Genomic DNA, 12,510 nt, shown 5'->3' on the forward strand with positions numbered 1-12,510 from the left:
GCCGAGACCCCTCGGGCAGCCGCCCAAGAAGAGCCCACCTTCCTTGTGGAATGGGCTTTTACTGATTTTGGCAGCGGCAATCCAGCCGCAGAATGAGCCTGCTGAATCGTGTTACAGATCCAGCGAGCAATAGTTTGCTTTGAAGCAGGAGCACCCAGCTTGTTGGGTGCATACAGGATAAACAGCGACTCAGTTTTCCTGACTCTAGCCGTTCTGGCTACATAAACCTTCAAAGCCCTGACCACATCTAGTAACTCGGAATCCTCCAAGTCACGAGTAGCCACAGGCACCACAATAGGTTGGTTCATATGAAAAGATGACACCACTTTTGGCAGAAATTGCGGACGGGTCCGCAATTCTGCCCTGTCCATATGGAAAACCAGATAGGGGCTTTTAAGTGACAAAGCCGCTAATTCTGACACACGCCTAGCTGAAGCCAAGGCTAATAGCATGACCACCTTCCACGTGAGAAATTTTTAACTCCACGGTTTTAAGTGGCTCAAACCAGTGTGACTTCAGAAAACTCAACACCACGTTAAGATCCCAAGGTGCCACTGGAGGCACAAAAGGGGGCTGAATATGCAGCACTCCCTTTACAAACGTCTGAACTTCAGGTAGAGAAGCCAGTTCTTTTTGAAAGAAAATGGATAGGGCCGAAATCTGGACCTTAATGGAACCCAATTTTAGGCCCAAAGTCACTCCCGACTGTAGGAAGTGAAGGAAACGGCCCAGCTGGAATTCCTCCGTAGGGGCATTCCTGGCCTCACACCAAGCAACATATTTTCGCCATATACGGTGATAATGTTTAGCCGTCACGTCCTTCCTAGCCTTTATCAGCGTAGGAATAACCTCATCCGGAATGCCTTTTTCTGCTAGGATCCGGCGTTCAACCGCTATGCCGTCAAACGCAGCCACGGTAAGTCTTGGAACATACAGGGCCCCTGTTGCAACAAGTCCTGTCGTAGAGGCAGAGGCCATGGGTCCTCTGTGAGCATTTCTTGCAGCTCTGGAAACCAAGTCCTTCTTGGCCAATCCGGAACAATGAGTATTGTTCTCACTCCTCTTTTTCTTATGATTCTCAGCACCTTCGGTATGAGAGGAAGAGGAGGAAATACATAAACCGACTGGAACACCCACGGTGTCACTAGTGCGTCTATAGCTATCGCCTGAGGGTCTCTTGACCTGGCGCAATATCTCTGTAGCTTTTTGTTGAGGCGGGATGCCATCATGTCCACCTGTGGCAGTTCCCACCACCTTGCAATCTGCGTGAAGACTTCTGGATGAAGTCCCCACTCTCCCGGGTGGAGGTCGTGCCTGCTGAGGAAGTCTGCTTCCCAGTTGTCCACTCCCGGAATGAACACTGCTGACAGTGCTCTTACGTGATTCTCCGCCCAGCGAAGAATTCTGGTGGCTTCCGCCATCGCCACCCTGCTCCTTGTGCCGCCTTGGCGGTTTACATGAGCCACTGCGGTGATGTTGTCTGACTGAATCAGCACCGATTGGTCGCGAAGCAGGGTCTCCGCTTGACTTAGGGCATTGTATATGGCCCTTAGTTCCAGGATATTGATGTGAAGGCAAGTCTCCTGACTTGACCACAGACCTTGGAAACTTCTTCCCTGTGTTACTGCCCCCCACCCTCGGAGGCTTGCATCCGTGGTCACCAGGACCCAGTCCTGAATGCCGAATCTGCGGCCCTCTAGAAGGTGAGCACTCTGCAGCCACCACAGGAGAGACACCCTGGCCCTGGGCGATAGGGTGATTAACCGATGCATCTGAGGATGTGATCCGGACCACTTGTCCAGTAAGTCCCATTGGAAGGTCCTCGCATGGAACCTGCCGAAGGGAATGGCCTCCCTTCCCAGGACTCGAGTGCAGTGATGCACTGACACCTGTTTTGGTTTTAATAGATTCCTGACCAGTGTCACGAGCTCCTGAGCTCTCTCTATCGGGAGATAAACCCTTTTCTGGTCTGTGTCTAGGATCATGCCTAGGAGAGGCAGATGAGCTGTAGGAACCAACTGCGACTTTGGAATATATAGAATCCAGCCGTGTTGCCGTTACACTTCCAGAGAAAGTGATACGCTGTTCAGCAACTGCTCTCTTGATCTCGCTTTTATGAGGAGATCGTCCAAGTACGTGATAATAGTGACACCTTGCTTCCGCAGGAGCACCATCATTTCCGCCATTACCTTGGTGAATATTCTCAAGGCCGTGGAGAGACCAAACGGCAACGTCTGAAATTGGTAATGACAATCCCGTACCGCAATTCTGAGGTACGCCTGATGAGGTGGATAAATGGGGACATGAAGGTATGCATCCTTTATGTCCCGAGTCACCATAAAATCTCCCCCTTTCAGGCTTACAATGACCGCTCTTAGCGATTCCATCTTGAACTTGAACCTTTTCAGGTATATGTTCAGGGATTTTAAATTCAATATGGGTCTGACCGAACCGTCTGGTTTCGGGACTACAACATGGTCGAATAATAACCCCCTCCTTGTTGAAGGAGGGGAACCTTGACCACCACCTGTTGAAGATACAATTTGTGAATTGCAGTTAACACTGTTTCCCTCTCGTGGGGGGAAGCCGGCAGGGCCGTCGGTGAGGGTGCATCTTCTCAAAGTCCAGCTTGTATCCCTGAGACACAATATCTATTGCCCAGGGATCTAACAGGGAGTGAACCCACTTGTGGCTGAACTTACGAAGGCGTGCCCCCACCGGGCCTAGCTCCGCCTGTGGAGCCCCAGCGACATGCGGTGGATTTTTGTAGAGGCCGGGGAGGACTTCTGTTCCTGGGAACTAGCTGTGTTGTGCAGCTTCTTTCCTCTGCCCCCGCCTCTGGCAAGAAAGGACGCACCTCGGACTTTCTTGTTTCTTTATTCGAAAGGCTGCATTTGATAATGTTGTGCTTTCCTAGGCTGTGCAGGAATATAAGGCAAAATATCAGAATTACCAGCTATAGCTGTGGAGACCAGGTCCGAGAACCCTTCTCCACACAATCCTCAGCCTTCCATATGCCTCTTAAGTCGGGATCATCTGTCCATTGCATATTCTACAGGACACGTCAAGCAGAGATCGACATAGCTTTGACTCTAGAACCCAGTATACTCATGTCTCTTTGGGCATGTTTTATATATACATATCTCTTAAGACAGCATCTTTAATATATACATATCTCTATATATACATATATATATCTATATGCATACTAGGGTCTCAATCTCTGCTGATAAGGTACCTGTCCACGCTGCCACAGCGCTATAAACCCATGCCGACACAATCGCCGGTCTGAGTAGTGTACCAGAATGTGCACGCTATCTGCAGGATCCTTGAGAATAGCTGTTACTTCAGGGCTACCTTTTGGGCAAACGTGACACCCTAGGGGAAGATTCCCATCATATCCTGGCCCTAGTGGGGAAAGGATACTGCCTGAGAATTCTTTGTGGGAAACTGCAGTCTCTTGTCTGGAGATTCCCGCTCTTTTTCATCATGAGAGGAGGGAAATTTACCTCAGCTTTCTTCCCCTTAAACATGTGTACCCTTGTGTCAGGGACAGATGAGTCATCAGTGATATGCAAATCATCTTTTATTACAATAATCATATATTGAATACTTTTCTGCCATTTTGGCTGTAACTTTGCATAATCGTAGTCGACACTGGAGTCAAACTCCGTGTCGATATCAGTGTCTATTATTTTGGATAGTGAGCATTGAGAAACTCTAAAGGTCTCTGCGACATAGGGACAGACATGGGTAGATTCCCTGTCTGTTCTCTAATCTTTTGTGCAATAAATTCACCTTAGCACTTAATTACACATATCCAAACAGGTGTCGGCGTTGTCGACGGAGACACCCTCTCACACACATATTTGCTCCATCTCCTCCTTAGGGGAGCCTTTTACCTCAGACATGTCGACACACACGTACCGACACACCACACACTCAGGGGATGCTCATCTGAAGACAATTCCCCCATAAGGCCCTTTGGAGAGACAGAGAGTATGCCAGCACACACCCCAGCGCTATTAACCCAGGAATAACACAGTAACTTAATGTTAACCCAGTAGCTGCTGTTTATATTGATATTTACGCCTAATTATGTGCCCCCCCTCTCTTTTTACCCTCTTCTACCGTGTAACTGCAGGGGAGAGACTGGGGAGCTTCCTCTCAGCGGTGCTGTGGAGAAAAAACATGGCGCTGGTGAGTGCTGAGGAAGAAGCCCCGCCCCCTCGACGGCGGGCTTCTGTCCCGCTTTCATGTACAATGTTGGCGGGGGCTCATACATATATACAGTGCCCAACTGTATATTATGCAAACTTTTGCCAAAGAGGTCTCTAATTGCTGCCCAGGGCGCCCCCCCCACCCTGCGCCCTGCACCCTACAGTGACCAGAGTATGTGGGTTTAGTGTGGGAGCAATGGCGCACAGCTGCAGTGCTGTGCGCTACCTCATATGAAGACTGGAGTCTTCTGCCGCCGATTTCGAAGTCTTCTTGCTTCTGTCACCGGCTTCTGTCTTCCGGCTCTGCGAGGGGGACGGCGGCGCGGCTCCGGGATCGGACGACCAAGGGTGCGATCCTGTGTACGCTCCCTCTGGAGCTAATAGTGTCCAGTAGCCTAAGAAGCAGGACCTATCTTCAGTGAGTAGGGCTGCTTCTCTCCCCTCAGTCCCACGTAGCAGAGAGTCTGTTGCCAGCAGATCTCTCTGAAAATAAAAAAACCTAACAAAATACTTTCTTTTTAGCAAGGTCAGGAGAGCTCACTAAGTAGCACCCAGCTCGTCCGGGCACAGATTCAAAACTGAGGTCTGGAGGAGGGACATAGAGGGAGGAGCCAGAGCACACCAGTATCCAAATTCTTTCTTAAAGTGCCCTGTCTCCTGCGGAGCCCGTCTATTCCCCATGGTCCTTACGGAGTCCCCAGCATCCACTAGGACGTTAGAGAAATGATTATAGAATTATAACTGACAGAACTCAGAGTAATAAACAACTTAAAAAAATGTATATTATAAAATAATAATATGTACTTCTAATCATATGCAACATGACAAAACAGTAAGTGGAAGAAGTTCACTTGTTATCTCATATAGGTGTCAATTCAATTAGCCAAGAGGGAAGGGGCCAATTTTCCATTGTAACTGCATAAAATGCTGGAAACGCCATCTCAGCTCGACCCCCCTCCTACATCCAATCTCGCTCTGAACTCATGGATTTTTGTACAAAAATCCACGAGATCGGAGGTACCGTAAGTGTGTTGTATAGCTGCACTGACTCGAGACTAATGGAACTGACCCCATTGAATTAAAGGAGATGTCTATTTACATCACGCATGCAGATAAGAGATACTCCCACTCAGTAGAATAAACCTCAGAGTAATGCCATTCAGTTGGCTGCACTTGTAGTCAGCCAATCATATTTATAAAACATAACAAAGGCTTGTGTAGCACATCTGTTGGTCCCTTCCACAACAATGGCAACTCTACTCTTGTGATGTCAAGCCCATCCCTGCCCCTTGTTGTCCCATATACATCCAATCCAACCTCCTCATAATGACTGTCTACTGAGACCCAAGCAAATGTAGCAAAAGATTTTCTAAAACAGTATTATATTCTGAAAAAATATATGATATTAAAAACATAATCATGTAATTAATACAATAAGGTATGTGATACGGTTTCCTTTAAAGCTCATTTCCCTAACTAAGAAAGAGTAGAGATGGAATGAACAGTTTTAAAATAAATTAACCACAATTTTCCTTTGCAATTGTGTATCTTACTACACAAATAGTTCTGTCAATCATACGGAATCAGCTTAAACCATTACTGAAGAAAAAAAAAAAGAGGAGGATAATGGGGAAATGTAAGCAGTTTATGCTTTTACTGTATAAGGACATTTGTGATGGTTATTTTAGTAATCTATCAACAGCAGTCATTCACAGCATACACTACAGGGAGAAGGCATTCTGGCAAGTGAAAGTGAAATGCGGCAACAATGCATAAATACTGTCCTTTACATAACAATTTATCAGTCACTTTCTTTTAGTCTAGTTCCCCATTCTACAAGTTCCGTTTATCTTTACTCTTCATATGCCTGGTAATGAAAACATCCTGTATTTCTCACTGTAGACTGATCATATTACAAGCACACAACATGTGACCATTCATTTTTCTTTGAAAACAAATTCATTGAACCAAATTATTTATACAACCCAATAAACAGTGCCAGTGAGTTTAACATGGAACCAATGACCAATATGCTAAGCAAGTGAAGGATATTTGCTGTGAGATATAACAAATTACACAATTCCCCAATTAGAGGTGGCCAATCCAGTTACAGTATCCTAGCACCCTACTGATCTCTGCTGGGTGTTCCTAGGGACCAGTGTTGGTTGCATGTGACTAGCCTTGTGCATTTTAGCTGAGCATTATCTCTCTGTGGACTGCTTGCTACAAGGTAACCACATAAAAGGTCTTAAGGGCCCTATACACGGGAGAGATGTGTGCTGAGCGAACCGCTCAGCACACATCTCTCCCCCCACTCAGCACAGCGCGATGTGTGCTGAGCGTGCGAGGGAGGACGGGGGGACGCTCATTGCACCCAGCGGGTGAAATGAGCGACATGCTAGATTGAGCCTGCATGCAGGCCAATCTAGCACCGGCGATAGCGATGCGCGGGGCCGCACATCGCTATCGCTGTGGGGGGTACACACGAGTGATCTGTGCTTTAAATCTAAGCAATCTAGTCAGATTGCTTAGATTTTAAGCATGGACCTCTCCGTGAGTACCCCCCTTTATGGGACACTGCTATGAAAGAGGAGCCAGGCTGTGTTGGATTCATTTCCTCCTCTTCATCAATGTCACCATTATCACTCGGTGACACTGATGCAGGATCCCGGCGGTCACCATGCCGATGCTGGGATCCTCACCGATCAATAGGGGTCAGTATGCCGACCTCCGGGATCCCGACCGCCAGCATATCAGCCCCAACACATGCAGAGGATTACCCCCTTACAGTATGACCCACTTACAGATGGACAGTGGCTATGATTAAGAGGATGACCTCACATAGTCACTTTGTATTGAGGTTGTCCTCCTCATAACGGTCACCAATATCACTCTGTGTGGGGCCATATTCCTTTGCCATTAACACTTTCTCTCTGTGTGGGTGTCCTCTATTTAAGCAACCATACTAACACTGTGTGGGCTTGAAACACAGTTTTCTATGTTTGCTTGACATCCCACTTCCTGTGTGGATTTCCTAAAAATGCAGACTTCATTGTGACAGTGCAATAAAGTTATCCCTTATCCTTGTGTGTGTGAGTTACAGGTCTAAACCCATAACAAGAGACATTTAAACCTTATGTCTTACCTTTCCCAGGTTTTCTTGGTCTTGTATGTTCTTTGAATATTGATCCCTATAAGTTAGAAAACAGATGTCACTGGCTGTTTCAGAATACTTAAGAAATGTTATGTAATACAATAGAAAATTTATTGAACAAGTGACTCTACAAAGTGCAGGTGAAACTCAGAAAATTAGAATATCGTGCAAAAATTCATTTCTTTCAGTAATTCAACTTAAAAGGTGAAACAAATATATTTATACAGACTCATTACATGCAAAGTGAGATATTTCAAGCCTTTATTTGTTATAATTGTGATGATTGTGGCTTACAGCTTAAGAAAACCCCAAATCCAAAATCTCTGAAAATTAGAATATTACATAAAATCAATAAAAAAAGGATAAAAAAAGGATGTGAAATACAGAAATGTCGGCCCTCTGAAAAGTATAATCATGCATATGTACTCAGTACTTGGTTTGGGCCCCTTTTGTATTATACTTATACTTATATTATTATACTTTTACTTATACTTATGTTATTATTATATTATTATACTTTTACTTTACTTATATTATTATACTTTTCAGAGGGCCGACATTTTTGTATTTAAAATCCTTTTTTTATTGACTTTATGTAATATTCTAATTTTCTGAGATTTTGGATTTGGGGTTATGTTAAGCTGTAAGCCACAATCATCAAAATTATAACAAATAAAGGCTTGAAATATCTCACTTTGCATGTAATGAGTCCATATAATGTATTAGTTTCACCTTTTAAGTTGAATTACTGAAATAAATGAACTTATGCACGATATTCTAATTTTCTGAGTTTCACCTGTATTTTGGAACTAATGTTCTGTTACCAGGCCATTGTTTCAAATCAAATGAAACTATAGTATCATGCAATGGAATTTTTTATTTGTAGATGTGTTAATGATTTATCTGAACCACTTTGAATTGCCAAATAATAAACACATTAGTAAGGCTATTTTAATTGTATTTTATAAAAGTATCTAAAATATGGTTCGCAAAGCTAAATGCTATGAAGGAGGACAGCCTGTGCAGGGTCTTCTGATTCAGTAGGTGTTGCAATCAAAATGAACAGCTTGTTTTACACAGGAGGTGGCAGTAATTGGGAGTAGCACACTCTTCTATTGAACACTTTTTTGCACTAAGAATTTAAAAGTGTAAAGCACATGTATGTTTCCGTATAACCCAATATTAATGTTATTATTTATTTACATAGCACCAACACTTTACGCTGAACTTTACAGAAAAAACATGTCATTCATCAGTCTCTCCCCCATTGGAGCTTACAGTTTAAATTCCATACGAGTACACACACACACACACACACACACACACACACACACACACACACACACACACACACACACACACACACACACACTCACACAAGGGTCAATTTTGTCAATCCAAATAGCCAATCCAGTGCCAGAGCTTGGCTCCGTGACATCCTGTACTAGCCCTGCCCCCCGAACATGTGATGCCATATGAGGGAAGGACGTTAAAGGCAACTTCACACACTTGCAGTGGTCTTTGTACGCTCCAGGCAGAACTGGAGCAGTGATACTGACCCCATGGTGCCATTCCAGCCATATGCAGGGGCCATGGGGAAGTGATGGTACAGCACCCAGGACCATACTTCCTGGCCGACAGCACCACTTACACCACTGATAACAGTATGTTTTTGGAGTGTGGGGGGAAACTGATGCACCTGGAGGAACCCCACACAAACATGTTGATGACATACAAACTGCACACAAATTGAGCAATGGCCAGAAATTGAACTCATGACCTCAGCGCTGGGAGGAGGTAATGCTCCCATTAAGCCACCATAAAAATGTAAATGTACAAATGAGACACTTACAATACCAAAGATTAAAATGAAGGCATAAATAAGGCTTTGAAAAGTAGTAATTTGGGGGAAGGGGAGGAAAATGCTTAATTAACTTTGATTGCAGGACTTATTATAATATCCCTCTTAAAACACACACATGAACACCTCTTTTCAATCATCTAGCACAGGGGTTCTCAACTCCAGCCCTCAAGCGCCAGGACAGGTCAGGTTTTCAGCATTTCTGTCTGTGGAATACTTATTGATTCAGCAAAATACTTTAACTCATTTGTGCATGAAGAAATCCTGAAAACACGACCTGTTGTGTCACTTGGGGACTGGAGCTCACAACACCTCACCTAGCAGAAAGGTTTTTCATAGAATTTTTATCACATTGTTCACAACTGTAGAGTAGTGTGGTTTTTATTCACAATAATAGGACATGGCTGCCAGCAGCTGACTGTCTTAGTTATGATAACAATGGGGGTAATTCCAAGTTGATCGCAGCAGGAAATGTTTTAGCAGTTGGGCAAAACCATGTGCACTGCAGGGGGGGCAGATATAACATTTGCAGAGAGAGATAGATTTGGGTGTGGTGTGTTCAATCTGCAATCTAATTTGCAGTGTAAAAATAAAGCAGCCAGTATTTACCCTGCACAGAAATAATATAACCCACCCAAATCTAACTCTCTCTGCAAATGTTATATCTGCCACACCTGCAGTGCACATGGGGGGTAATTCCAAGTTGATCGCAGCAGGAAATTTTTTAGCAGTTGGGCAAAACCATGTGCACTGCAGGGGAGGCAGATTTAACATGTGCAGAGAGAGTTAGATTTGGGTGTGGTGTGTTCAATCTGCAATCTAATTTGTAGTGTAAAAATAAAGCAGCCAGTATTTATCCTGCACAGAAACAAAATAACCCACCCAAATCTAACTCTTTCTGCACATGTTATTTCTGCCTCCCCTGCAGTGCACATGGTTTTGCCCAATTGCTAAAAAAATTCCTGCTGCGATCAACTTGGAATTACCCCCATGGTTTTGCCCAATTGCTAACTTTCTTGCTGCTGCGATCAACTCAGAATTACCCCCAATGTTTCTACAATGCATAGATCATCTTTCATGTCTCTTAACTTCAATGGTCTTTCCTCACTGCATCCGTACCACACCAATACACAATGCACAGAAATACCAGTTGCCAATGGCTGCCCTAATATTTGTGCCTGCTAATAATGGCCTATGTTGCAAAATACCGCAACCAACATCTAAAATTGTTATTCTGCTACCTTACACATCAATTGTTCCTCTAGATTGTAAGATCATTGTGTTACGGCTAACTTTACATTTCTGTTTTACATCAATGTATGTAGTTTATTTATATCACAATCCTTTCACTGTATAACCCTAAGTAATATGCCAGTGCATTATAAAGAAAGAATAATTATGTATTTCACAATACGTCGAATTTCCAGGTTTAAAGAAAGCAGTAATCCACGCCCCAGAACTGGAAGATATATATTAGATTGGTGACAGACAGTCAACTTTTGTCTGCAATCTTGATGTGGGCAAACGTCTCTGTAGGAAGTTGTCATGGCAACCTTCTGTCATTCTTCCCTTACCATGCAGCAGTATCAGTCCATAACTAAATCACGGAAATTACCATACCACATTCACAGAAATTATTCCTGCTCTAGACATTGTAAAAAAGTATTATAAATACGAAACAATGAACTATGTCAACAATCTAATATATTATGCATAATAAAGTAAATTGTTTAATCAAAAAAGCTTCAACCGAAGAAAAAAAAACAACAAATAACAAAGCACACACTGTATGGAAAAGCCTCTGCCAATGACTACAATGTCATCCTACTGCTATCACAATACATCTGGAATTATAATTGTGTCTTGTGGTCGAATGTTTGGCAAGGAATCCGTGTAAAGCAAGTTATAGCACCTTACCCAATAACAACATTACAAAACGCGGACATGCCTGTGAAATGAACAGGAGCTGCGGCAGCATCTTTTTAACGCCTAACGCTCCACTCGAACGCTAAGCAGCCTTATATTGATGGCTCCACCAATGCACTCCCTTCCCCGACTGACAGTGCTAAGCATTTATTCAGTTGGGTTGATGTGGAATCACTGATTATAATCTAGTTTATGGATCTACCAATCCCTACGGTTTATTTAGAAAAAGCAAGTCTGCCAACCTGACAGTCACTCTGTGCCTGCTTTGTTATATCTCTCTTCTAACATGGCAACTTGGCAAAGGGGAGAAACAGAGAACGGTGGTTGTATTTAGGAAGTATAAACAATCCAGCTATTTCAAGTATATATCCCATCTACATCTCTGATCTTATCTCGCTTTACACTCCCACCCGTCCTCTTCGCTCTGCTAATGCTCGCCGACTCTCCTGCCTACGGATTACTTCCTCCCACTCCTACCTCCAAGATTTTTCACGTGCTGCACCACTTCTCTGGAATTCCCTACCTCTCCCCCTCAGACTCTCCACCTCTCTACAAAACTTCAAACGGGCTCTCAAGACCCACTTCTTCACCAAACCCAGCCAAATCTCATCCTAAACCTCTGTTCCACGCTCTCTATGTACCCCATCTGTCTCACCCCTGTCTGTCTACCCCTCCCCTTTAGAATGTAAGCTCTCACGAGCAGGGCCCTCTTCCCTCATGTGCTTACCCTTTTCTTACTTTAATAATCTTCAGCTGCACCAAATCCAGCAGTCTTCTGCCACCTGATACTTATTCCAGTGTCATCTGCTGATGTAGCTATGTTTATTTACCCTGTACTTGTCCTATATTGTCGTCAACTGTAAGTTGCTGTTTTCCTGTTTGATTATTTGTTTATGTACTCTGTAATTGGGCGCTGCGGAACCCTTGTGGCGCCATATAAATAAAGGATAATAATAATAATAATAATAATAATAATAACATTACTTAGATAATTATTGCGCAGCCTTTTATATACTGATATAATACATATTAACGGTGCATAGTGGCTTTACTTGCTTTACAACTGTTATTTATTTGAAAATTAAAATGTTTTGAACTATGACTGAGAAATAACTTTTATGTAGTCTGCCAAATTTATACCACTGGATGAAGCGGTTTGCAAATTTCAGCGTAGTTTTATGTAAATATTAATTTTAATTTCACAATTGTTATTTTCTAGCTCTGTTAACCCTTTTAATGTCAGTTTCATGGTCTTTCAGACTAAACTGTTTAGAAATAAATAAATGAATGTCCAGAGGTTTCATCCATATAAATCACTATTGTAATTAATGAGAGTTTTTGTAGCTTCA

The 12,510-nt window shown here is 43.4% G+C and overlaps 1 protein-coding gene across 1 annotated transcript in view; it reads right to left on the reverse strand.

Annotated features, from left to right (window-relative positions):
• Positions 1-12,510, reverse strand: part of IFT81 (intraflagellar transport 81) — a 452,264-nt gene that overhangs the window by 57,555 nt on the left and 382,199 nt on the right. Inside the window, exon 18 of the mRNA XM_063964420.1 lies at positions 7,366-7,411. Within this exon, the coding sequence (XP_063820490.1) occupies positions 7,366-7,411 (46 nt within the window). The remainder of the gene's footprint in view (positions 1-7,365; positions 7,412-12,510) is intronic.

Source organism: Pseudophryne corroboree, chromosome 1 (assembly GCF_028390025.1).
Source record: "Pseudophryne corroboree isolate aPseCor3 chromosome 1, aPseCor3.hap2, whole genome shotgun sequence".
NCBI classification, from domain to species: domain Eukaryota; kingdom Metazoa; phylum Chordata; class Amphibia; order Anura; family Myobatrachidae; genus Pseudophryne; species Pseudophryne corroboree.